At 36.4% G+C, this 25,097-nt stretch overlaps 1 protein-coding gene across 2 annotated transcripts in view; it reads right to left on the bottom strand.

Moving 5' to 3' along the window:
* The window catches only part of DNAJC10 (DnaJ heat shock protein family (Hsp40) member C10), a 52,180-nt gene extending 27,436 nt beyond the window's left edge, over positions 1–24,744 (bottom strand). Inside the window, exons 1-10 of one of the 2 annotated variants that reach the window (XM_043577225.1) lie at positions 23,509–24,744; positions 22,429–22,777; positions 20,827–20,992; positions 19,173–19,223; positions 6,143–6,225; positions 5,716–5,847; positions 5,231–5,324; positions 4,110–4,187; positions 795–838; positions 4–141 (exon numbers count right to left, since the gene is read on the bottom strand). In XM_043577225.1, coding sequence (XP_043433160.1) covers positions 4–141; positions 795–838; positions 4,110–4,187; positions 5,231–5,324; positions 5,716–5,847; positions 6,143–6,225; positions 19,173–19,223; positions 20,827–20,992; positions 22,429–22,632 — 990 coding nt within the window. In that variant the 5' untranslated portion in view covers positions 22,633–22,777; positions 23,509–24,744. The remainder of the gene's footprint in view (positions 1–3; positions 142–794; positions 839–4,109; positions 4,188–5,230; positions 5,325–5,715; positions 5,848–6,142; positions 6,226–19,172; positions 19,224–20,826; positions 20,993–22,428; positions 22,778–23,508) is intronic. The other variant, XM_043577224.1, reaches the window with a different exon arrangement.
* Positions 24,745–25,097: the final 353 nt, after the last annotated feature.

Raw genomic sequence — 25,097 nt, 5'->3', positions numbered from 1 at the left:
TACCAAAACACTGCTTTTCTCTTTGTTATTTAATGTGGCGCCAGGAGGAAAATAGGCAGTAGTACTTGTCGTAATATCCAAACTTTTACAAAGGTTGTCCTGGGTGGCACAGTCCATCCATCCTATGTTAACAAGACCATCCTACAATGGAAAGCAACAAAAAATAGGTCGCGTGTAAGTAAAAGAGAAAGTTCGAGGGATTTAGCTTTATTCAGAAAGCCCCAACTTTTGTACTTTAAATTTAAAACTTTCAAAAAAGTTTACTTGGAATATAAATGATGCAGATTGGAGTAACATGATTAATAAAGTTGGTCTAATAGATAAAAAAATTATACCTAATATACACAGAAAACATATTGAGCACACATAGATCTTTCACAAATTTCCTAACTGACAAACTCCCAGGCAGCAAAGGGAACTTCAGTAGTGTTACAGTATCAACAACACACATATTATGTCCTCAACCATAGCATGATGAGAGATAAATATGCAACAAAATAACAAAACATAACAGTACAAAATACAATTTGGAGATGATATGAACACTAAATATAAACTCCTTTGTTTAAAGAAGAATTCATAACTAAATTACAGAATAATATTCGAAGTGAATAAAAGCACCAAAATTCTAGTTAGGAAGAGAAGTTTTATAGCTATGAATACACTTATCAAAAAACAAAATTTATAAATAAGGGAGTTAAATGTTCAAGAAACTACAAAGAAATATTTGGAATCAATTTTTAAATGTCTTTCTTAACATGGCCATATAGTTTTGCAAAATAGCTGATGCTTACCAACATGCCACTGAGCCTGAGTCGTGTCTGTGAAGTTAAACAATCTAGGGAGGAAAAAAAAATTATGACATAATTTTAGCTTTATTAAGTCTATACTTCCTTTTGACTTTCCTTCCACAAACTACCATGTTGATTCTAAGGCAACTGACTGGACTCCAATGGTAAGAATGACACATTTACTAAGTTTCATACTACACATGTGCATACACACACACACAAGCACACACGTGCATACGTACTCTCACACATTTTTCCATTCTCTCCTGTTAATTTCCCAAGGTTTCTAGTTAAAGAGAATCGCTTTTGGATCTTACTCTCAAATCTGCTCCTATCAACAATCCCCTTTATCGAAGAGATCTCATGATTTTGGGGAACCAAAATGTCACAAATCTATATGATAAAAACATATAAAGAACCTTTAAAATATAACAGTCTTTTATTTATTTAATTTTAATTACAGTAGTTAACACACAGTGTTAATTTCAGGTGTACAATATAGGGATTAAACAATTAGTGTTTATCATGGTGTACTAAAGTGGTTTTCTCAACGCTATTTGTTGAAGGGACTGTCTTTTTCCCATGTATATTCTTGCCTCCTTTGTTACAGACTGAGCATATAAGCATGGGTTTATTTCTGGGTTCTCTATTCTGTTCCATTGACCTATGTGTCTTTTTTGGTGCCAATACTACATTGTTCTGATTATTACAGCTTTGCAATATAGCCTGAAATCTGGGATTGTGATACCTCCAGTTTTGTTCTTTTTCAATATTGCTTTGGCTATTTGGGGTCTTTTGTGGTTCCATACAAACTTTAGGATTATGTGTTCTACTTCTGTGAAAAATGCTGTTAGTATTTTGAGAGGGATTGCATTAAATTTGCAGATTGATTTGGATAGCACAGGAGATTTTAACAACATTTGTTCTTATAATCCATGTGCATGGAATATCTTTCCATTTGCTTGTATCATCTTCAGTTTCTTTCATCAGTTTTTTATAGTTTTCAGAGTATAGGTCTTCCCTTAGTTGAGGGAACTAAACTTAGTTCCCTCCTCCTTAGATGAGATTATTCTTAGGTATTTTTTTTTTTTTTTTTTGGTGCAATTCTAAATTCTTAATTTCTCTTTCTGTGGCTTCATTATTAGTGTATAAAAATGCAACAGATTTCTGTATACTAATTTTGTATCCTGTGACTTACTGAATTTATTGATCAGTTCTAATAGTTTTTGGTGGAGTCTTTAGGGTTTTCTATATATAGTATCATATCATCTGCAAACAGTGAAAATTTTACTTCTTTCTTACCGATGTGGATGCCTTTCATCTCTTTTTCTTGTCTGACTGCTGTGGCTATGACTTCTACTAGTATGTTGAATAAAAGTGGTGAGGGGACATCCTTGTCTTGTCCCTGATCTTAGAGGAAAAGCTTTCAGTTTGTCATCATTGAGTGTAATGTTAGCTGTAGGTTTTTTGTATATGACCTTTATTATGTTAAGGTATGTTCCTTCTAAACCTACTTTGTTGAGTTTTTATCATGAATGGATGTTGTACTTTGTGAAATGCTTTTTATGTACCTACTGAAATGATCATATCTTTATCTTTTCTCTTGCTGATGTAATGTATCACACTGATTGATTTGCTAATGTTGAACCACTCTTGCATCCCAGGAATAAATCCCACTTGATCATGGTGAAAGTTTTTTTTTTTAGTGTACTGTTGGACTTGATTTGCTAATATTTTGTTGAGGATTTTTGCATCTATGTTTATCAGAGAGATTGGCCTGTAGTTCTCTTCTTCTGTAGGGTCTTTTGGTTTTGGTATCAGGATAATGCTAATCTCACAGAACGAATATAGAAGCTTTCCTTCCTAAAATATTATACAATCTTAAAATAACTTTGTCTTCATTTTCACGGAAGCTCTTAAAATATGAATATTGGGATACAATGAGACAGATTTAGAAGGAAACTGTAGCACCACAGAGCCTATAAAGACACATAAAATCAATTTACCTGGGATGAAAAGTAAAAGAATATCAGAAAGTTTAAGTTTTCTTAATATGTGGAATGAACAGAAATTTGTGCATTAGGCCAAAATGGAACAAAATCCCTCACTGTTAGACTAAGGGTTATTTTTGCTTGAAGGCAATACCTTCCTAACATGGGTCTTACAGGATAGGGTGAGTGATTCATTTTAGCTGCAAGGCAATTCATTTGCAACAGAACAGTATAAAGCTGATAGGTAAAGTTTGGGTTAAAGACCCATGTTAGGATTAAACGTATAAAAACATGTTAATGAATTTTGTAACACTGGGCCAATCTCATTGTTTGAATGGAGTTTGTGGTTTGGTACATGGGGTACTGAATTTTCAAGTTAATTTACTGGTGGAAAGGTTCCTAGAAATGGAAAGTTGTCATCTTCAAATATATAATTTTATAAGGCAAACATACCTACATTTTTTATATGTTAAGCATGAAGAAAAGTCCATAATACCAAAAAATTATTATTTGGGGAGGGTTACATCTGTCAACAACTACAAGTGGGGGAGGGGCAGACAGAAAGGGAGACAGAGGACCCAAAGCAGGCTCCACACTGTCAGAACAGGGCCCCGATGCGGGGCTTGAATTCACGAACTACAAGATCATGAGCTGAGCCGAAGATGGAAGGTTAATCAACTGAGCCACCCAGGCGCCCCAACGACTAATCATTTTTGCAAACTGCCAAACACATCTGTGGCTATCTGAAGGTATAATTATAATGAGTGTAATTAAGCTGGAAAACTTGTCCACCAAACAAAGTTATAAATGAAACTTTAACAAATTAATAATTTTATAACAAGTGTAAAATAACAAAAAAAGGTATTCATTAAATAAAAAATTATGCTCAGATATATATTATAGTTTGAAGTACTGAATAATCAATTATCGTAGCATACTTAAGACTGACACCTAGTCAAAGGGTACAAGCTTCCTGTTATAAGATTAACAGGAACTTAATGTTCCCAGAACTGGGAACGTGATGTAGAGCATCATGATTATAACTAATACTACTATATTATACACTCAAAAATTGCTAACAAAGTAGATTTTAAATGTTCTTATCATGAAACAGAAATTGTCCTTATGTGACAGGTTGGAGATGTTAGCTAATGCTATGGTGGTAATCATTTTGCAATATACGTAGTATATCAATAGGTTGTACACCCGTAAGTTACACAATGTTATAAGGCAATTATATCTTAATAAAACTGAAGAAAAAAATATTGCCACCTAAAAATTAAGTGTTATGATTTCTTCAACATAACAAAGTAACAAATAAAATTACCTCCTCCTTTGGAACAAAAAGTGATCAGCCAGCCAACACCAGCAGCAAAAGCAGTTTCTATGGAGTTAACAAAATTTCCTTAAAAGAAAATAAAGCAAATTACCTATTTTTTGAATTCCGGAATTCATAAAAATCCTCTTGAAGCATGTCAAATTCCTACACTAACTCTCCATTGTTTTCATCACATAAAATCTAAATTCATCATTTCATTAAGAAAGAAACTAAAACTGGCAACCAAGGCCCCTGTGGTCTGAGCTTTGTCTGCCCATTCAGCTAGCCATGTCTCCCCCCAGGCCACTCCACTCACTGCCCATCTTTTTGTCAGATTCATGATGAAGCACTGCCAGTTTACCAAGTTCACAGTGATCTTTAAAGGCTTCATTTTCATGACAGATTGGGTCTGACTTCATTCAAGAAGTCTTTTCTAACCCTTCCTCTTTTCCACATCTGAGTTCTTTTATGTTCTTCATGTTTCTCTAAGATTGCCTCTATCATAGTAGTTACTACATTGCATTTTAATGGTTTTACTCATGCCTTACTTGCTAAAATAATGAGGCCCTTGAAGCAGGGATTATATATTTTATTACTGCAGCTCTAACATTTAACACGGTTTCCAAGACGTAACTTGTATTTAATGAATGACATGAACACCTTACTAGATACGAATACTACCATTTCATGGGTAGCACAGAGTAGTTAAATAATCCACCTAAAGTCACTTGATAAGTCAGAAGTCTAAGATTAGAAGTAAGAGTTTTTAAACTTTAAAATTACACTAGATGGGCAGGAAGTGATGGCCTGATGCAGTACACTTATGAGAACAATAAAACACTTCGTTAACTAGACATTCAGTTCTACTTTTAAAGTTGTTTCACCTCACATCACATCATATTCATTTCCCACATCTTAACTGTTTGTTCTATACAAATAAGATTCATTTGTTAAATGACAATTATTTAGCAGAAGTCAGAATAAATAACAAAATTCCCTTCTAAAAAACATGGAAAAGATACTTTAAAATTTCAATATGACCAAAATGTTAACCCTGTTACTAGAGAAAACTTAAAATACCATTTTCAAAGTATTCTTGAAAATAAAACAAATGAAGAAAATAAAATTACCTGTCCATAATTCTGTCACTGTGCTTCTAACATGCTGCATGGCAAAATTCACCAAACTTTCCTTTGATCTGTCACCATGATATTTCACTGCGGCCTATTATTATTTTTTTTTTTGTAAAAAGAGAAGCATCTTTTACTATTTCTTTTAAAAATTCACTGAAAGTATTACTGAATACTTTTAATTGTACATTATTTTATATACAATAAGCACTCTCTCTCAAGAGTACAACATTTATAATGGTTAAAATGTGTTAAGACAGAAACTGATGGCAAACATTTAATTTTGAAGTAAAAAAGGTCAAAGTAATGGCATTGAATGTATTCATAACATAATCCAAAATGTTTACTATGACTAGAGCCTAGGTAGATGGCACCTAAAATAGGATTTAAAAACCAAAACATTCTACAAAACGACATACTGGTTTTTCACTAGTATTTTTATCATTAAGGTTCCAAATGAAAAAAATGCCAACTTTACCCCTTACCATTCCAGACCTAAAAATGAAGAGGCTGGGATAACTGTTGACCCCTTTCATTCGGCAAAGCATTCTATCATCGCCACAGTTAACAGCACCGATTCGAAGTAATCCATCTACTTCTTTAGCAAAGTCTCTCCACTATGAGAAAAAATGAACAAGTATTTCTCTGATAAGATAATCTGTCTTTGCTTGAACACTCTCCAAGCTATACATTTTTAAAGGAGAGTATTTTTATTTATTTATTTATTTATTTATTTATTTATTTATTTATTTATTATGTGTTATTAGTATTTTAAAATCATACAAGTATGCAGTATTTGATAATTGATAGTTATCATTACTATTAATAGAAAAAAATCCTCATACATTAAAAAAGCACTCAACAGATTAGAAGTAATAAAACTTTAATAATCAGGATGTAAAAAATACATACTGTGGGAGCTAAATCATGGCAGTGTGAACATCCTGGGGAGTAAAAGTTCACAAACCACAGTTCTCCAGAATTAACAGCAGCATCTAAAGTATATAAAACCAAAACAACTTAGAATTATTTATTAAAGGTTTCTACATACTTTAAAGTTTTGTTAAGATCAGAATGAAAAAGGCAGGCCTATATCTTTCATACTGCCTTTGTCATTTTCTATACAAGTTTTTCTATAAAAAGAGAACAGACTACAGTTGACCCCTGACCAACATGGATCTGAACTATGTAGTCCACTTATATGTGTATTTTTCTGATACAGTATAGTACTGTAAATGTATTTGCTCTTATGATTTTAATAATTTATTCTCATTTACTATAAATATATAATACATAACATATATGAAAAATATATGTTAACTGTTATGTTATTGGTAAGGCTTCTATCAACAGAAATCTATTAATAAGTTTTGGGAGAGTCAAAAGTTTTATTTGGATTTTCAACTGCAGAGGCAGGGGGGCTCAGTTCCCCCAACCTCCTCATTATTCAAGGGTCAGCTGTATATCAGCTATCAAACTGACAATACCTTAAAAAAAAAACTTTTAAGCACATACTTGAATAAAGAGCGACCCTGAGCTTCAGGACACTTGTCACCGTGAAACTGTGAAAAGAGGTGGCACAAGGCATCAGCAGCCAAACCTCATCCAGGAGTTTGTGTGGATGAGAGAGATGAAGAAGACAAACAGTGAGAGATGGGGACTGAAGTTCATCTACTATCTGCAGCACAGCTTAAATACCTGTGTCAGTCAATTCCAACAGCTACTTCAAATTCTGAGGGGATGAAAGACGAGAACTACACAATATAGTAGGACTGTGGGGATTAAATTTAAACTTTGCCCTTAAGTCATTTACCTTGGAAAACTGTATTATTAAAAAGTATTAGATCAAGGTTTTTAACAATTTAAAACAAATATGTATTTGTTAAGCTAATGGATCTGAATACCACATGATATCCAGCCAACAACACATTATGCATTATAATCTATAAAATGACCGATGCAAACTCTTAGAGAACACAGGCAGTAATTTCTTTGGACACTGGCTGTAGCAACATTGTTCTACATATGTCTCCTAAAGCCAAGGAAACAAAAGCAAAAATAAACTACTGGGATTACATCCGAATAAAAAGCTTTTGCATAGCAAAGAAACCATCAACAAAAGAAGCAACCTCCTGAATGGGAGGAGATATTCACAAATGATATATCTGATAAGGGATTAGTATCTACAATATATAAAAAGCTTATCCAACTCAACACCAAAAAAGCACACAATCTGATTAAAAATGTGCAGAGAATCTGAACAGATGTTTTTCCAAAGAAGACAGACAGATGGCCATTAGCCATATGAAAATCACTAATCATCAGAGAAAAGCAAATCAAAACCATTATAAGATATCACTTTACACCTGTCAGAACAGCTAGAATCAAGAAGACAAAAAATAACAAATGTTGGTAAGGACATGGGGAAAAGGAACACTGGTGGACTGTTGATGAGAATGTAAATTGGTGCAGAGGGGATCCTCAAAAAATTAAAAACAGAAGTACCATATGATCTGATAATTTCACTACTGGGTATTTACCTAAAGAAAACAAACACACTTATTTGAAAGATAACATGCATCTTTTTGGTTATTGCAGCATTATTTGTAACAGCCAAGATGTGGAAGCAGCCCAAGTATCCATTGACAGATTAATGGATTTAAAAATGTGGTGTACATGGGGGCGCCTGAGTGGCTCAGTCAAGCATCCTACTTCGGCTCAGGTCGTGATCTTGCAGTCCGTGAGTTCAAGACCCGCACTGGGCTCTGTGCTGATGGCTCAGAGCCTGGAGCCTGCTTTGGATTCTGTGTCTCCCTCTCTCTCCGCCCCTCCCCTGCTTACTTTGTCTCTCTCTCAAAAATAAACATTAAAAAGGAGATCCTGCCATTTATGACAATATGGATGAACCTAGAGGGTATTACGCTAACTGTAATAAATCAGAAAAACAAACACCATAGGATTTCACTTTTATGTGAAATCTAAAAAACAAAACAAATGAATAAACAAACAGCAGAATCAGACATATAAGTACAAACAGACGGTTTCCAGTGGGAAGGAAAGTGTGAGCAAAGGGCAAAATGGGTGAAGGGAAGTGGGAGATACAGGCTCCCAGTTATGGAATAAGTCACAGGAATAAAAGATAGTTGTAGAGAATATAGTCAACAGTGTTGTAATAGAGTTACACAGTGACAGATGGTAGCTACACTTGTGGTGAGCGCAGCATCATACAGAGTTGTTGAATCACTTTGTTGTATACCTGAAACTAATGTAACACTCTGTGTCAACTATACTCTAAAAATAAACAAAAACTTTTTTAACCCTGTAAGGATGCACTCTAACATTCAAGGTAAAAAGGCAAAGACAATTTGCTTTTGGTATAAGTGTTTCTGTATAATTCCATTATCAAAATCAGTTATTAGTAATTTTAAGTAAGTTTCATAAATTATGTAATTATAGTAAGATACCAAAATAAACATACCATTTTATTTATTATTATTTTACTATTTATTTTTGAGAGAGACACAGAATGTGAGTGCAGGAGGGGCAGAGAGAGAGGGAGACACAGAATCCAAAGCAGGCTCCAGGCTCTGAGTTGTCAGCAGAGCCCATGTAGGGCTTGAACTCAGAGACTGCAAGATTATGACCTGAGCCAAAGTCAGATGACTAAGTGACTGAGCCACCCAGGCGCCCCTCAAACATACTATTTTAAATATGCATAACTAATTTAGGTTAGATAGAAACGCACAAGATTCAATGTTTACCTTCAGTTTTAAGACACATGGATCTATGGAAAAAAAAGTTAATCTGTATATTACAGGTAAAGTGTGTAATTTAGGGCAAGTTGTTCCATGGCCATGTTTAGAAAGTATGACCAACAGACCACTCTAAGTGGTTGAAATAATTGCCACCCTGACTTAGGCCCCCAACTGGTAATAATTTAGGTGAAATTTAAATAAACTTAGTGCAAACTTTAACAGAAATGGGATTATTTCATTAGCTATAAATAACTAATAAGGTGGGTATTTATATACGAAAAGATAAATGATTAGACAAAATAGGACTGTTATAAGTCTTCAATAAAAATATGACATATAACAAATCTGAATGGCATTTGACACAAAACCTTGTTCAGAGGGAAAAAATGTCTATTTGGTACTTCGTTTTCATAGAGCACTTCTATCATGTTTGCTCGGTTCCCACTCTTGTTGACTAAGATTAAAAACATTCTTAATTCCATGTTATTAAAGCTATGGGATGTTTTTCCAAAAACCCAGCAACATAGAATAAAACAAGTATATTTTAAAATGTGACACAGCTAATAACTTTGTGGCCCAGAAAAATGTCAAAATAGGATGAGGTCACAAAGAGAAGAGATAACAGAGATAGATCTAAGAGTGAAAAGCATAAATTACAAAGAGCAAACTAAAGTATAGGGTATAGGTCAATAAGAAAACATTGATGAATAACTCTTAGGCTAATAGGTTTATTTCCCTTAAAAAAAAAAAAAAAGAGCAGCACAAGCATGGGCTTTGACATGAATTTGAGCGCATGTCCTGTCTTGTACTGTGTCAGTCAGGAAAGGTTAAGCTACAGAAAACAGATGATTCCAATTATGTCATGCGCTGACAATAAAGGTTTATTCTACCATCTATCACAATCTTATACTAAGTTGGCTGCAACGCTCTTCCAAATCATTTCACCGCTGACCCCTGGCAGGGAGAAGGCTCTATTTTGAACATTCTTATTTCTCACGACAGAGCAAAATGGTGAACACATGCTAGCTTTTAAAGCTTCTGCCCAGGGGGCACCTGGGTGGCTCAGTTGGTTAAGTAGCCGACTTCGGCTCGGGTCACGATCTCGCGGTCTGTGAGTTCGAGCCCCGCTCTGTGCTGACAGCTCAGAGCCTGGAGCCTGTTTCAGATTCTGTGTCTCCCTCTCTCTGACCCTCCCCCGTTCATGCTCTGTCTCTCTCTGTCTCAAAAATAAATGTTAAAAAAATTTAAAACAAACAAACAAACAAAAAAAACCTTCTGGCCAGAAGTGACATCCATTACATCTGTTCACATTTCATCAGCCAAAGCAAGTCATATAGTCACGCCTGAGTTCTACAGAGTGGGATGTATAATTCTCCATCACAAAGGAGCACCTCAAGGATAAACAATCAACATAGATGATTAAAATAAAATATACCACAAATACCTATTAGCTGAACTTAAGCATATGTTTTCTTCCTGAAATGCAGTTTGTAATTTCTGAAAATAAAACTAGTAATATCGAGGACTGTTGTGAGGATTAAATATGATAAATATTAATTGCCTGGAATAGGAACTTTTGCTCACTAATTATAGCAGTATTTTAATATCATTCTCTTCTACTTATCTACAAAACATTCTAATATGACCACATATTAGTTGACAGGACTTTGTTGTAACAACTCAGAAAGAGGCAGCACAGGGCCTGCTGGCAGACAGCACTCTTTTGAAACAACAACAGCTCTATGACACTACACTTTAAAAAAAAACTTTGCCACAATTTTTGTCCCTCAGAATGAAGCCTTTTAGAGGATATTTAATTTTTCATTGATTCATTTTATTGACTGAGGAATAATTCACTCCCTGATATATTATGGAAAAAAGGTAGAAAATGTAGTATATTAGTTAAAGGAAGTTTGTGTAATTGTTTCCAATGCTAGAATTTCATCATTCTTGGTCCAAGGAAAAGGGTTCCAAAAAAAAAAAAAAAAAAAAAGCCTACATCGATGAGAAGCAATCCAGTATAGCCCACATTCCTGAGATTCTTCAAAACCTAACTAAGGATCCAGTTATTGCACCTACTCTAGCAAACAAGGCCCAGAATATTCAGAAATTCACCCTTTATGGGCTGTGCTTTTGCATCATTTCCAACACACTGAATGGAAAGTTTTGCTAGATGCCCTTATACCTTGTTACTAGGTATACATACGAGCGTAAGTATGTCTGGTTCATGATAAGAAGACCCTGAAAATAACACTACTCTCCAAAGAAAAGTTTTCTGACAAACTCTACTTGAACAAAATCCTAGATTTCTCTTTATTAGGAAATGATGGGGATGTAAAAAAAGAAGAAAAAGGAAAAAAGAGGCAGAGGCGCCGTGAGCTCCTCTGTCATTTCTTGAGCATTTCTTCCAAAGGATGCCTATACTGTGTAGGCACTACTCAGAGTGACTAGTATAAGTGCAAGATGTCCTCTGCTCCTGCAGATACTGTCTAGAACCTGCTTATCATGACAGATATCATATTCTTCTGTGACATATAAAAAGATAATATGCACCATGTTCAAGGGGAAGAAGAACATTTTTAAAGCTTTCAAAGTGAGTTTATTAAACACATTTTCTCTTCTGTACTATAGTTAAGCATTCTGGAGTTCACTCCTGATAAAAGTGAACTATGTAATTTGGACTGACTCTCCCAATACAACTGCAAAATTGGACAAAATATAAAAGATTTCTGTTGAAAGCATCAGAGAATTACCAATGTAGTAAAGAATTAGGGGGCCAAAGTATGGGAGGAGGTGGAAATCACAGAGCCAATGTTAGAAAAGGTAGTTGATAGGCAAGATACTGAGCAGAGTTTTCAATACATTCAGGAGGCTAGAGGGACAAAAATGGGAGTGGACAAATAGAAGAAAGGGTCCTGTGAATAAAGATGAACTGGAAAGTGACCAGTCCTCTCAAAGTCAAAAAAGCTCAGCTTTTCAATCGCAGTCCCTGCTTGGATAAAGCTGATCTGAGATTGTTAGTGACCTCATCCTAGAAGATAGCGTAACTCCTCTCAAGAGACAGAACATACATAACTTTAAAATATCTTTGTAATTATACGTGTGATTAGTTATACAAAAGACAAGCCTGAGTAACCCAAACGAATAGAAATAACTGGTAATAGAAAGAGACCCACAACCAAGAAGGCTAATGTGATATTTATACAAGTACAAATTGATACTACTCTCTTGCCACCTCACCTCAGCTTCTTCAACTAAAACTTCACTCAGGACCAGCTAGTCTCACCCCAGTAACACACAAAGTAGTATCAGACATGAGATGCAATGGCAACAACTACACACTGAACCTATCAGTATTATTTATTGCTTTTGAAAACTTACCTCTAAGGTTTTGTGGCTGTATTTTTAACTACTCCTTGGGGTTCTATATGAAATATTAGCAGTTCTTAACTGTTCCATAGTGACACACTGAAAAAAATTTGAACCCATATACAGTGTACATCAGGGAAGTCTCCCCCTCCTGGGTGGGCTCATTAGCTTGCAAGTTCTGTTCAGTGCCTCCAACTATATCTCCAAATCCAGTTTTCTGCCCCATTGGTCCACAAAACACTCACTGGCAGACTAACAGACGAGCGATAATAATAACCATACAGGAAGGCTATAGGTTCCTACAACTACATGCAGCTCATACTATCAGTTCTGTCTACCAACAATCTAAAATAATCAAAGTTTCTTCAATCTCCTTTGGATGGAAGGTACGTTTTCTATTCGTTCCACTCAGAACTTGTTCAACCGTTCATGTGTTGAGTCTATGGACAAAGTGATGTACTAGATAGCTCTGTGTAGGCTGGAGCTTACCAACAGGATGTAAAAATAAGAATAAAATTCTTGGTCAGAAGAAACTGTTCAAAATCAAGTAACTATAATATATATTTTTATGATGATGTATGTGAGAAACATACATATACATTTATTGCAGCTAGATGCTATTTTTCATTTCTAAATTAAAGATTATAATAGAGCAAAACAATTGAAATTTGAAATAAAATATACTGATCAAAATAGAAAAGAGTAAACCTATTTCATTATACTTGTACAAACTTCGAAAAGTGTAAGACTAATCCAGTACTTAAAATTTTCTAAAATGCAATGGAAAACTGCAATAGAACTGTATTTTTATATCCATTTTCACATAAATCAAAGTCAAAAGAAATCTGCTTCCAAAATAACCACAAAGTTACCCCTAACTCTGCAACCCAAAAGCTCCCAAACTGGAGGTTTGCAAGTTCGCAGCAAGCTCCCCGGGCTTCCAAACCTGTCCTGACCTGATCTGGGGCTATGTATTGCTTTTACTTTTTTTTTTTTAGTATACATACTTAGGCATTTCTTGGCAGAAATTATAATGTTGTAGGAATGCCTAGGTGGCTGAGTCGGTTAAGCATCTAACTCTTTATCTCGGCTCAGGTCATGATCTCACATTTCTGATATGGAGCCCTGTGTCAGGCTCTGTGCTGACAGCAAGTGGCCTGCTTGGGATTCTCTCTCTCCCTCTCTCTCTCTCTGCTCCTTCTCTGCATGTGCACGTCTCTCTCTCTCTCTCTCTCTCTCAAATAAATTAAAACACTGTCTTAAAAAAGTATACTGCCCCACATTCTGCAAAGAACATTATTTGATACATGGTGTATACTGTGAAAATTATTATTTAAAAAAATTAAAAATCTGTTTTAACATGTATTCACTTCTGAAACAGAGTGCGAGTAGGGGACAGGCAGAGAGACAGGGAGACACAGGATCTGAGGCAGGCTCAGCTGTCAGCTCAGAATCCACAAACCGCGAGATCATGACCTGAACCGAAGGGGGACGCTTAACTGACTAAGCCACCCAGGTGCCCCTATACTGTGAAAATTATTAAAGGGTAACTTCACTAGAGTCAGAGACTAGAATGAGGAGCCATACCTCTCAGCATCAATTACAGGAAGAATTGTCAATTACAGACCCCAACAGAATCATCAACAGAAAAGAATCATCAATTATATAGGCCTCGACAAGAAAAGATGTATTTGAATTTCCTATAAGAAATTGACTACTTCTACATATCAGCCCGCGAGAAACTGTCATTACCCTGAACTCTTGCTTTCCTCCAATGGATTTTCATTCAGAACCCCTCCCAACTTCCTCCTTCTCCATAAAATAATGTTCTTCTCCTGTTTATTGGACCTTGCCTACAATCTTGCCCTAGCTTGCATATCCCAAAATGCAGTTCTCTGCTATTCCTCAATAAACCCATTCTTTTGCTAGTAAAACAACTATTTTAATGTTACATTAATATTACTTGGTGATCAGCCATGGGATCCAGACAGGAGCCCCAACAACCAGGAGACTGGTGAGCAAACAAGTGCAGGTATCCACAGAGCCAACTGAGCATACTGCTTCCTTACAAACCTGGAGTTTGAGGTTAACTTTTTTCCTGGATTTCAAGTTCTGTTCTCTGTGTTCTAAGCTCTCCAAGCTTTATTCAGGATTTGTTTCAAGGCTTTGTCCTTAAGAGTACTTGTTTGGCCTTTGGTCCAACTCCTTTTTAGAACCAGACTGCTCCTGTTGGAACTGTGTCGACCTTTGGCTCAACTCCTTTTTGTGACACACCATTTCTATAGAAACTGTTTTTGTTGGGAAAGTGCTAGCCTTCGATCACCTCTTTTCTGGAACTGGACTGTTCTTGTTGGAACTGTACTGGTCTTCAGTCTGATTCCTTATGGAATCAGGCTGTGTCTATTGGAATTTTTGGTTTTGCCTTAGAAAAAAAACCTCTAAGAAATGGGATCCCAGTCATCAAAATGTTTTTCTAGGGCACCTCCACTTCTAGGACCCCAGCCGGTTTTATGTTTAAAACTACGGTCCTTCCTCATGCCTATTTCTAACTAAATGGACCCACTTAACTAAACATAATTTAGAACTTCAATGGCCATTACAGTGAACTTTTGATTTCCTTAAACCAACTTTTCGCAAAACTAAATTGGATAGACATGGCTCTACAACTGTCAAAACTGAATGAGATGTCTACATGGATTGGCATTTGGAAGCATCCAAACGTTATCAGGAACCTAAAATTGCCTCTATAAAATACAATTTCTACACTAACTGAGGCAAACAACTAAAAAAAGACAAAAAGGCTTCCAAGGCCTCCCTTCCCCAACCCATCTGGTCTCAAGACTCCTGGCAGCCCCCTCCTGCTCAGGCCCAACTCCATTGCCATCATCCTCCCTCACGCCTCACCTCTTCTATACCCTTCGTTTCCTCATTCAAATTCTCTCACTGAACTTCTCTTCCTCAGAATCTCTTCCAGCTCTCTCCTCTCCTAAACCTTTTAAAACCTGCCCCATTAGAGACTTCTGAGGATCCAAATAACCCCCAAATTTCTTCTGTTCCCTAGACTAAGGCTGAATTCACAAGCCATAGTTAAAGAGTTTCCTAAAGTGACTAAGGACCCCCATAGATTTGCTGAAGATTTTAGCAGAGTTATTCAAACTTACCAACCTGGTTTCTCAGATATGTATCAGTTAGTCTACATGCTTGTAGATGAATTGGGCCAGGCCAAGGAGTGGAGAAACTAGCCCAGTGGAAACATCCTGAAAGGGATTCAATCACACAAACAGATCCCTAACTTTTGGCAAGACATTAGAACACTTGGCTGGAAACCTCCACGGAGAAATTACAGTGGCCTTTCCTAGGCCTGTTGATTGGAACTAAATTTAGGCTTGCACAAAAGCCTGATGAATCTATTCATGACTATTACAATCATTCAAACTGTCTTTAAAGAAAATTCTGATCTTGCTATACATGTTGAATTCACACAGGTAGCATTTAACTTTATGTTTATTAGCAGGTTGAACTGGGGTCTTTCTCTTTTAATTAAAAGAACCAAGATGAATGTGAAACTATGTCCACTCTAGATTTAATTTGGCAAACCAGCCTGCTTGCACCCTAGACGAATTACCTGAAAGACCGCTAAAATTCTTAATTTTCAACTCCAGCAAATGAAAGCCCCTAAGCAAAACCAAAAACCTCCTACTTTCTATTACTGCAAAGAGCCAGGACATTGGAAAAAAGATTGTTACCCTCTTAAATGCTTCAGACATCTTCAGCCCTCTAGCCAGCCTTTCCAATGTCCTCCTAATTCCCAATGATGGGACTCCAAGGAACTACAAGTGGTCTTCCCAATCTTCCCACTTAATCAGGTTGGGGAAGTCACTCTCCAGATTGGGAATGCATTTCTCTCTGTCCTTGACACCAGAGCTACAGTCTGGAAGCTCCATCTCACTGCTATGAAATAGACCTGCTTCAGCATACTAAAACAGTTCAAACAGTGGGGGTCTTGAATCAACCTCTGCAGGTTCCTATCTATCATCTTATCCCCTTTTGTCTAGGCCCTTTAAGGAGTACACACTTTTTTCTCCTTAGTTCTGCCACCCCATTCAGTTATCAGGCTGAGATTTCTTAGAAAATATTATGCCAGAATTCCTTTCTCCCAAAAGGGGGAAATAATTTTACAATTTGACATTGGTAATTAAAATACCCAACCAGGTAAGTTAAACGACCCTTCAACATCTTTTATTACATCTGATGGTACCACAGCGGAGCCTGGGGACAATGATCATTTGTTCCTATTGGATCGGCTACCATCCTCTTTATGTGCAAGATCTTCCACTGATACTGGCAGAATCTACAGTGCATCTCCCATCAAGATTCAAACAGATCCCTCAACCCCCTCCCCAGAATTAATGAATACCTTAAAGAAGTCCTTCAAGGCATCCAGCCCACACAGAAGATTACAAGGCTCAGGGTCTCATTATTCCCTGCACTAGTGCCCATGACATCCTTATTTTACCTATGAGAAAACTAAATGGCCAAGAAAGGAGGTTTGTTCAGGACCTCCAGGCAATAAATAACATTTTTATCACTTGGCACCCTGTTGTTCCTAACCCCCATAGGCTACAGATATCTATTCCCACACAAGCAAATTTTTCACTACTATCTATATAGTACACTTTTAGTATTCCAGTTGGTAAGGCTAGCCAATTTATTTTTGTTTGTATTCTGGAAGAACAGAAATATACCTGAACAATAATGCTCTAAGGTGTCACAGAGAGTCCTTCTCATTTTTTCCAAACCTTAAAAGCTGATTTGGATGACGTAGTTTTCTCAGGTTCTACTTTGTTACATTTGCTTCTCTGCTGCCCTTCTCAAACCTCTTCACAGGAAGACAATACCTACCCCTTAAAACTTTTGGACTTGGACATAAAGTCTCCAAAGAAAAAATGCAGTTTGCTCAAACTCAGGTTCTACACTTAGGGTGTAGACAAAACCAGGGAACAAAACCTGATTTCAGAATAAGGGCTACATTTGGATTCTGGGAGGCTTCATTGCATCCTGACTTCCCTCAAATCTAAAACTAATATTTAATTACAACGTTTTCTTGGACTGACTAGCCAATGTTGAAACTGGATTCCAAACTTCTTATAGCTCAACCTCTATATGCTTTACCAAAAAAAAAAAAAAAAAAAAAAAAAAAAAAAAAAAAAAAAAGACAAACCTGACTCTATTATTTGGAAACACCAAACACAGCTTTTAGGACTTTAAAAAACAAAACAAAACCTAGTGAAGTCCCTCGCTTTTGGATACCCAACTTCCCTTTTTTCTCTTTGTATGTGAGAGAGAAGGGAAGACTGCCTGCACTTCCCAAACCTCTGCAAAAAGGGGGAAATCTCTTCTTCTGATTATGGCCTTTCAGAAACACTCTCATCATGATTCTGTGATCACATTAATTCTTTAGCTGCTTTTTCTGAAGGATTAGAAGCTTTGGAATCCACAAGTCTTTCTTTCATTTGATTTATTATCTGACTCTAACACTCTTATCTAAATTCATGGTCTCTCAATTTGCAACCTTACAGGCTGTATTATTAGGTAACATTTGTTTCCAAACAGTTCTTTTGAGATAACAATACTGTTTTAATACATCTTTGAGGTTTTGCTATTTTTTTTTTTTTTGATGTTCTGTTATTTTTTGCAAGAAGTTCATTAGCTATTACTTCATGTTTATACTTGCACAGTATCCTCCCAAATGCACTTGGTTAATTCAGTGTGCTTTTGCAGTATTCACCGTTTTGCTTTCACGGCCACTTTAAGTGGGGACTTCCAGAAGGCATCCATAACTCTGCAGGGAGAACTTTTCTACCTGAAGTTGGAGTAAATGCCAATAAATATTTTCAGTTAGCTACTTTCAGATCTCGGGTCTTGGTTTAGAACCAATAATTTTGTTACTTCTTGTTTTGCATATATCTTAAGTTTTGTATTTTGTTGTCTGCCAATCTTTTGTAACAATCATGTACCCAATAAAGAAATGATCTCCAATGTTTACGATCTTTATAAATACGAACTATACATGAGAAGTGCATGAGAGTTCTTTTTCCTCGCCTTCCTCATTAATGAAATGAGGCCATAAGTGGTTTCTAACTGCTATGTACCTTCCTGAAAGATCCTTCTTGGCACTGAGGAACAAAACCATTAAATATGAAATAACTGACTCTTGATTAGGTATACTTTCAGAAAAAGATCTTGATCAAAAGGGGGAAATGTAAAAATTAATACAGGAAAACCTCACTAAAGCGGACTGGGAAAGTGAAAAGGTGGAAATCACATGACTCAATGTCAATTACAGGAAAAACTATCAACTACAGACCCTAACAGAAGAATTATCAAAGGAAAAAATGATCAATTATAGGTCAGAACAGGAAAAGATATACACTGAATTTTATAAGAAATTGACTATCCCTGCAAATCAGCTAATGAGAAACTGTCGTCACTTTGAATTCCTGCTTTTCTAATGGACTTACATTCAAAACAACCCCCCTGAACTTCCTCCTCCTCCTCCATAAAAGAACATTACTTTTATTTGCTAGACTGGCCTTTGGTGTTGCCATAGCTTGTGTGTCCTGAATTATAATTTTCCGCTATTCCTGAATAAACCTATTTTTGCTAGTAAAACCATTATATTTAAAAAGTTAACAATACCACATTATCTTGCTACAATCAAAAAATTTTCTAAATTTCAAATATATCTGTCCTCAAGAGTTTTAGGTAAGAGACTGGTCTTGGACCAGTTTTAGGAAATCATATGCCCACAAACTTACCAAACTCTCTTCTATCCAATGTTATGATTTCAGGATCATCATCATAAATACCTAATTTAAAAGTAAACATTATAAAATTAACAGTTTATCATAAAAATAAATTACCACATAGAAACAGACTACTTAGGTCTTGTTTTAAACACCAAAAATCAGATTACTATACTAAATGTCAAAGTTGAAGAAAGTGCAATAAACAGAAAGACCAAGAGTAAATAATACCACTGGTAATGCATCTAAAGAATGATAAAAAACAAAAAATTAGTTTCCCGATATGGACTGTTGCAGCTATGTTTGGGGGTTCCCAATACCCATAAATTCATCTCCACAGAAAATTTCTATTATTATTTTTTAATTTTTTATTTTGCAATAATTATAGACTACCAGGAAGTAGTAAAAATAGCACAGACTTCCATGTTCCCTTCACTCAGCTTCCCCTAATGATGACTTATGTAGTTTTAACAAAATCTAGGAAATTGACACTGATACCTTACTGTTAACTAGAGACATCACTTCCTTTTCTGATTATGTTTTTTTTTAAATAAATAGTATCACTAAAGTATTTCCTACTGTTAAAAGTCTTATTAGAATGTTTATAGAGACAAAGACCAACTTAGTTAATATAAATTTTACTTATCGTAATTAAAACCAGTGTGAAAAAATTTGTTTCTATATAAGATACCAAAATAATACTAGTGATGGATATAAACCAGGTGTCAGTAAACTTATTCTGCAGAGGCCAGTTAAACAGGCCTTGTGGGACACATGGTTTCTGTCACAACCATTCAATTTTGCCCCTGAAGTGAAAGAAGCCACAGATAATATGCAAATAAATGAGCATAATTTTATTCTCCTAATTATCATATTCTCATAATTCTATGATTAATTAAAACCTTACAAAAACAGGTGGCTGGCCAGATTTGAGCCCATGAAATGTAGACTACTGATATCAGATATATACTATTGAGCTGCAGTGATATATTAGAAAATACTATTTTGAAGGAAAAAAAAAAAGGCAGTCTTGAGAAACAAATACTCCAGATATGAATTTAAAATATTTTATGTAGTCTAATATAAAAGCATACCTCAGTTCTTAGTGTGCATTTGAGGCTAATTAATAACGAAGAGAAATACCGGGTAAGCAAATGCTCCCTCTAGCCTTGCTGGATACCTGTGTTTACTTTACCTGCCCTTGATTTCTTTAACATGCTTCCTCCCTCCACACTTCCCTCATTTCTTATTCCTGTCAACACGTCAATCCTATTATTAATAAGGATTCCACAAGAGAAGGATGGCATTTCTACTGAACTGACCACTATTAAACTTAAAGGAAACTTTAGATTTTCTTGGAAAATATGATGCTTTAAAAATACCAAAAGGCTTTAGGATTTAACATCTACTGCAAATATTCTTTTTTTAATTAAACTACAATCCTTATTTTAAAAGTATCTAACAAGATCATAACCAAAATACCTTCACATCTGTGCAGACAATATCTACATACCACCTGACTTTCCTTTTGAACACAGCTCCCATGTTACATTAAACAGTCAAGGTGACACATATTAACTGCCTATGTTAAGTGGTGAAACAAAATTAATTTTCTAAATTTACTCAAATAAAAAACAAAATTTCACAGAGTATCATATCACCTTACCAAAATCATAACGATAATAATTCCAGCTTTCATATTGGCCACCTTCTTGATTATCTGCAAGTCCCTTTTCTCCGTATTTGTCATACTTTTTCCGCAGATCTTCATCTTTGAGTACTTCATATGCTCTATTTATTTTTAAAAAATCACTATGTGCGTTTGGGTTATTCTATTAAAATATTAGACATAATAGTTGTTTCAGATATGTGATCAAGTATCTCCAAAACCTCTACGAAGTTTTAATTTAACCTTGAAATTTCTGGGAGAACAGACATCAAAATAAGGAGGAAGAATACAGTATGAAATGGGTTATTATGGATTGAAATTAGAAAGTATTTTGAAGAACTATAATCTTCCAAAAAAAAAAAAAAAAAAGAATAAGAAAAGAACAGAGAAATGAGAATTGAGGCCTCAAAAAGCTGAAAGATATGGCCCTACAATGTAAGTCATTCCTTACATGAAATGCAATTGAGAAAAACTAATAAAACCTTGAAACCTTTAATTTTGTAAATATTATTTTTTATCCCAAAACAATTACAAAGAAATTTGTAGGTAATTTTTCTATTTGAAGCAAAATCAACATATTAACCAAAAACAAACAGAAATGTCCCCCAATCCATCAAATGATTAAATGAGACTAGTATCACAGTAAAACTCAAAACTGGATTGGAAATGTTCCTCATTCGTTACTCTTTCACAGAACTGGTTTTTGAAGAATGCTTTCATCTAAATAATAATTAGGTGTAAAAGATCTACTATCTTTCATATGGAAACTTAAAAATCATATTTCTGAAATTTTAAAGAAAAATATGAGAAAATAAAAATTCTAAATATAATAGAAGGTAAATCTCCAGGGAAAGATAACCAACTAACAAGTTTTAGTGAAATATTGATTCTACTGCTGAACTTTATGCAATCAAAATAAAATAACCCTCTTTTAGGCATTTTATATAGAAAACAGAAAATTATAAACCATACCTTTCAAATCCTTGAGGAGTTAAATCTCATTAAAATAATTAGATACATTATAAAAAATACCATAAGTATTTAAATTAGTTTTGAAAGATGACATAATTGAATATATAATCAAATATTTATGCCTGGAATTACCTGGATTTGGCTGCTCTTAAGTTTTCATTTGTAATAATTTCTGACTCTGGTGTGGGATTTGTGCATGGAGAAAACAGTACAAGTTGAAGCATGTTATTATTAGTTATTACTGCCATTTTTAGCAAGAACCTTCCAAGTTCTAAGGGAATAATTTTCCTATTACAGTTATAAAATACTTGTTCTTAACTTACTTTACTAAGAAAACTACTTCAACCACCCCATAGACATTATCGTTGGTTTTGGAATTAACATCTGTAATGGAACTGGTACAACTCAGTTTTCAAATTAACAGGGAATTGCATTTTTGATATCAATATTCTTTCACACTGTTCTCAACCAGAATATTTTGCTGCTTCTGTTTTTTAGTACAGAAGCTAAATTGTGACTTTTGACATGTGATTGTTTTTAAGCATTTTGAGCACTTAAAATTTAACTATGTATCAAAACTTCACTGAAATACATGAATCAGATGTATTTAAAGAGAAAACTACTTACCGGGTTTTTATCAGGATGTAGCTTCAACGCCAATTTCTTAAAAGCTTGTCTTATTTCTCTACTGCTTGCAGTTTTGGATACTCCAAGTAAACTGTAAAAATCCTGATCTGTGCCCACTAAAACGGCCATATACACTATTAGAAAACACAGAATGACCCTTTTCAAGTCTCTGACGTAGTCATTTTTATTTAACCAGACTCCCATTCTTTTTCTTACACAAGTTCTGATTTAAGTGAACATTAAGATACACGCTGGTTCCAACTGATAGAATATGCACGTTTGAGAACTTCTGTTCACATTACTCCCAGGGCGAATCAAGCATCATGAAACTTCCTCCCAAAATGTCAATCTAAAGAGAGGAAACAAGGTAGTTAAAAATATATTAAAAAAAACAAAACAAACAAAAAAACCCAGCAATAACGCTGTTAAATAACATGGCCAGTAATACAAGCTCCATTTGATGGCAAATCAGGGTGAGTGCCCAGGCTCTATTCTTTGGGGGCCCCTTCACTGCTTCCATATCCAGGTAGCCAGATTTGTGAAACCACTCAAGATAGGAGGTAAGTGTAAAGGGTAGTGTGCGGTTGTAGCTAGCTAGAACACTTTGAAAACAAATTCAATGATTTGCTCTGATCAGCACCAGAACACAAGTCTGGGGAAAAAACGTTTCCTTCCTTTTCTATCTAGCTTAATTAAGCACAGCTCTTTTGTAAAACCACTTCCTTTTTGGCCACTTCTTTACCACTGTAAGGCTACATCGTTTTCATTTTAATCAGATTTCACTTGTAGAAAATATCCTTTGGAAGGACTAGGGAGTCCTTTCAAAGAGTATTTTTCATACACCTCTTCCAACAAGGGCAGTGAATTTACATTGTTAGACAACATACTTAGTATGGCCGGTTTGTTCCGAATTTTCTCAAAAGGTCCTTACACTACATGTAAGTAGGGACTACTTTATATAAATAGTCGAATAATAACTACAAGTTAACAGTAATTTTATCGCAAAGTTTACATCTAAGATAAATAAAAATGAAAAGGAAACAAAAAAGGAGAAGGAATCAGTTATTTTAACATGCTCACCTGTGTAGGGTCAATAATCTCCACTTCATCAGATCACAAAAGATACCAAAACCCTTTGAAAAATCTAACCTTCTTAGCATTGTTTCTCCTTTCTTCATTTAATCCTAAATGTCTAAATCTTCTCCTTACCTGCGAACGGTCTTTGGCTCATTTCTAACTTGTTTCATGCAACCAAAACATAACTTTGTAAAGCATAGTGATGGAGAGTAACAAGTATCAGACTAAAAAACTAGAGGAAAATAGAGAACACATTCTCCAATACCACTATGGGACAAGTGGTGTTGCTAGCGGTCGTTCTCAGTCAGCGTGGGTGTGGTTGACTTGATCTCCGCCAAGCTTCGGGGACAGGTGGAAGCTGCAGGTAAAGGCAGTATGAAGGATTTCTGGCTGCCATCACCCCAGAATAGGATGCGGGGAGAGGGGAAAGTTGGGGAAGTCCCGTGAAAGAGACCAATAAGTGCTGCTGGTGTGTGAAGTCTCCGGCCGGGTTAGGGTGAAAAGAGACTGAGTGACTGCGGCTTAAGTGAGAGAAACTGTAGCAAGACGTGAGGAGACGAGGTCAGAAGGGTGATGATGTAGATAATCAGAAAAAGATGGGGAGCGAGAACACAAAACCCGTCGCAGGGGCAAAGAGGAAGCGAGGGGAGACTGAGGTGCACAGGCATTGCGCTCTCCCTTCCAGGAGGGCCCAGGCCGCCGCCGGCTCCTACAGAGCCCCGGGCCCCGGCCCATGCCCACCTCAGTGTAGCGGGGTCGCCTCCTGCAGCTACTCCCCCATCCTCAATTCCCGGCGGCGGACCCCACCCGGCCGAGCGCAAGCTGTGAGCGCGTGAACAAAGCGCGCACTCTCCGACCGCCGGGCCGCCGCGCTCGGGATGGGGGAGGACGAGCCGCACCGGCAGCAACGAGCGCTGCAGTTCCAGTCGGCTCCTCGCGCCCCGGTCCCCACGGCGAACCGGGGCGGGGCCTGGCGCGGGGCACTGTGGGAAAGGCGGAGAGGACGCGGCCTGGGAACACCCGCAGCAACTCGGCGGGCGCGGCGGCAGCTGGGTGGGGAGGGCGGTTTAGCTTTAGGTTGACGTGGCCATCAGCGTTGAATCCGGCTCCGGCTCCGGGTCCAACCCGGAGCTGAAAAACCTGTTCAACCCCAGAAGCCCGCGCCCCCGCATTAAACCGGCTGGCGCACGCGGCAGGCCGGACGTAGGTTGAGGGAGCCCGCCCCTTCCTTCTCCCGTTGCTATGGTGACAGGGAAACCTGGGAGGCGGGTTTAGGCGTGCAATTTCCGAGTGGCCATATTCTTAAAGGGAAATTAGAGCTATAGAGCGTTTTTCTGGTTGGTGGGTGGGTGTGGCAGAGAGGGGAAATTTTGTGGTTAAAGGGGAGCTTTATCTAGCGGGCTGAAGAGTCAGTAGGAAACTTGGGAGAAATAAAAATATTTGTGTGTGTGTTAGAACAAACATTTGAGCATTTACAGTATTGTCTGGTTTCCTAGTCATTCACGCTAGAAACTGGGGAGTTATCCATACTTCTCTCTCTCACCTTTACATTTAAGTGGTTTGGTACAAAAACTTCAGTTTTGATCTGCGGA

The sequence above is a fragment of the Prionailurus bengalensis genome, chromosome C1, assembly GCF_016509475.1.
Source record: "Prionailurus bengalensis isolate Pbe53 chromosome C1, Fcat_Pben_1.1_paternal_pri, whole genome shotgun sequence".
In the NCBI taxonomy this organism is placed as follows: Eukaryota; Metazoa; Chordata; class Mammalia; order Carnivora; family Felidae; genus Prionailurus; species Prionailurus bengalensis.
Note: the sequence above shows the minus strand (reverse complement) of the source record. Positions and strands in the feature narration are given on the sequence as shown.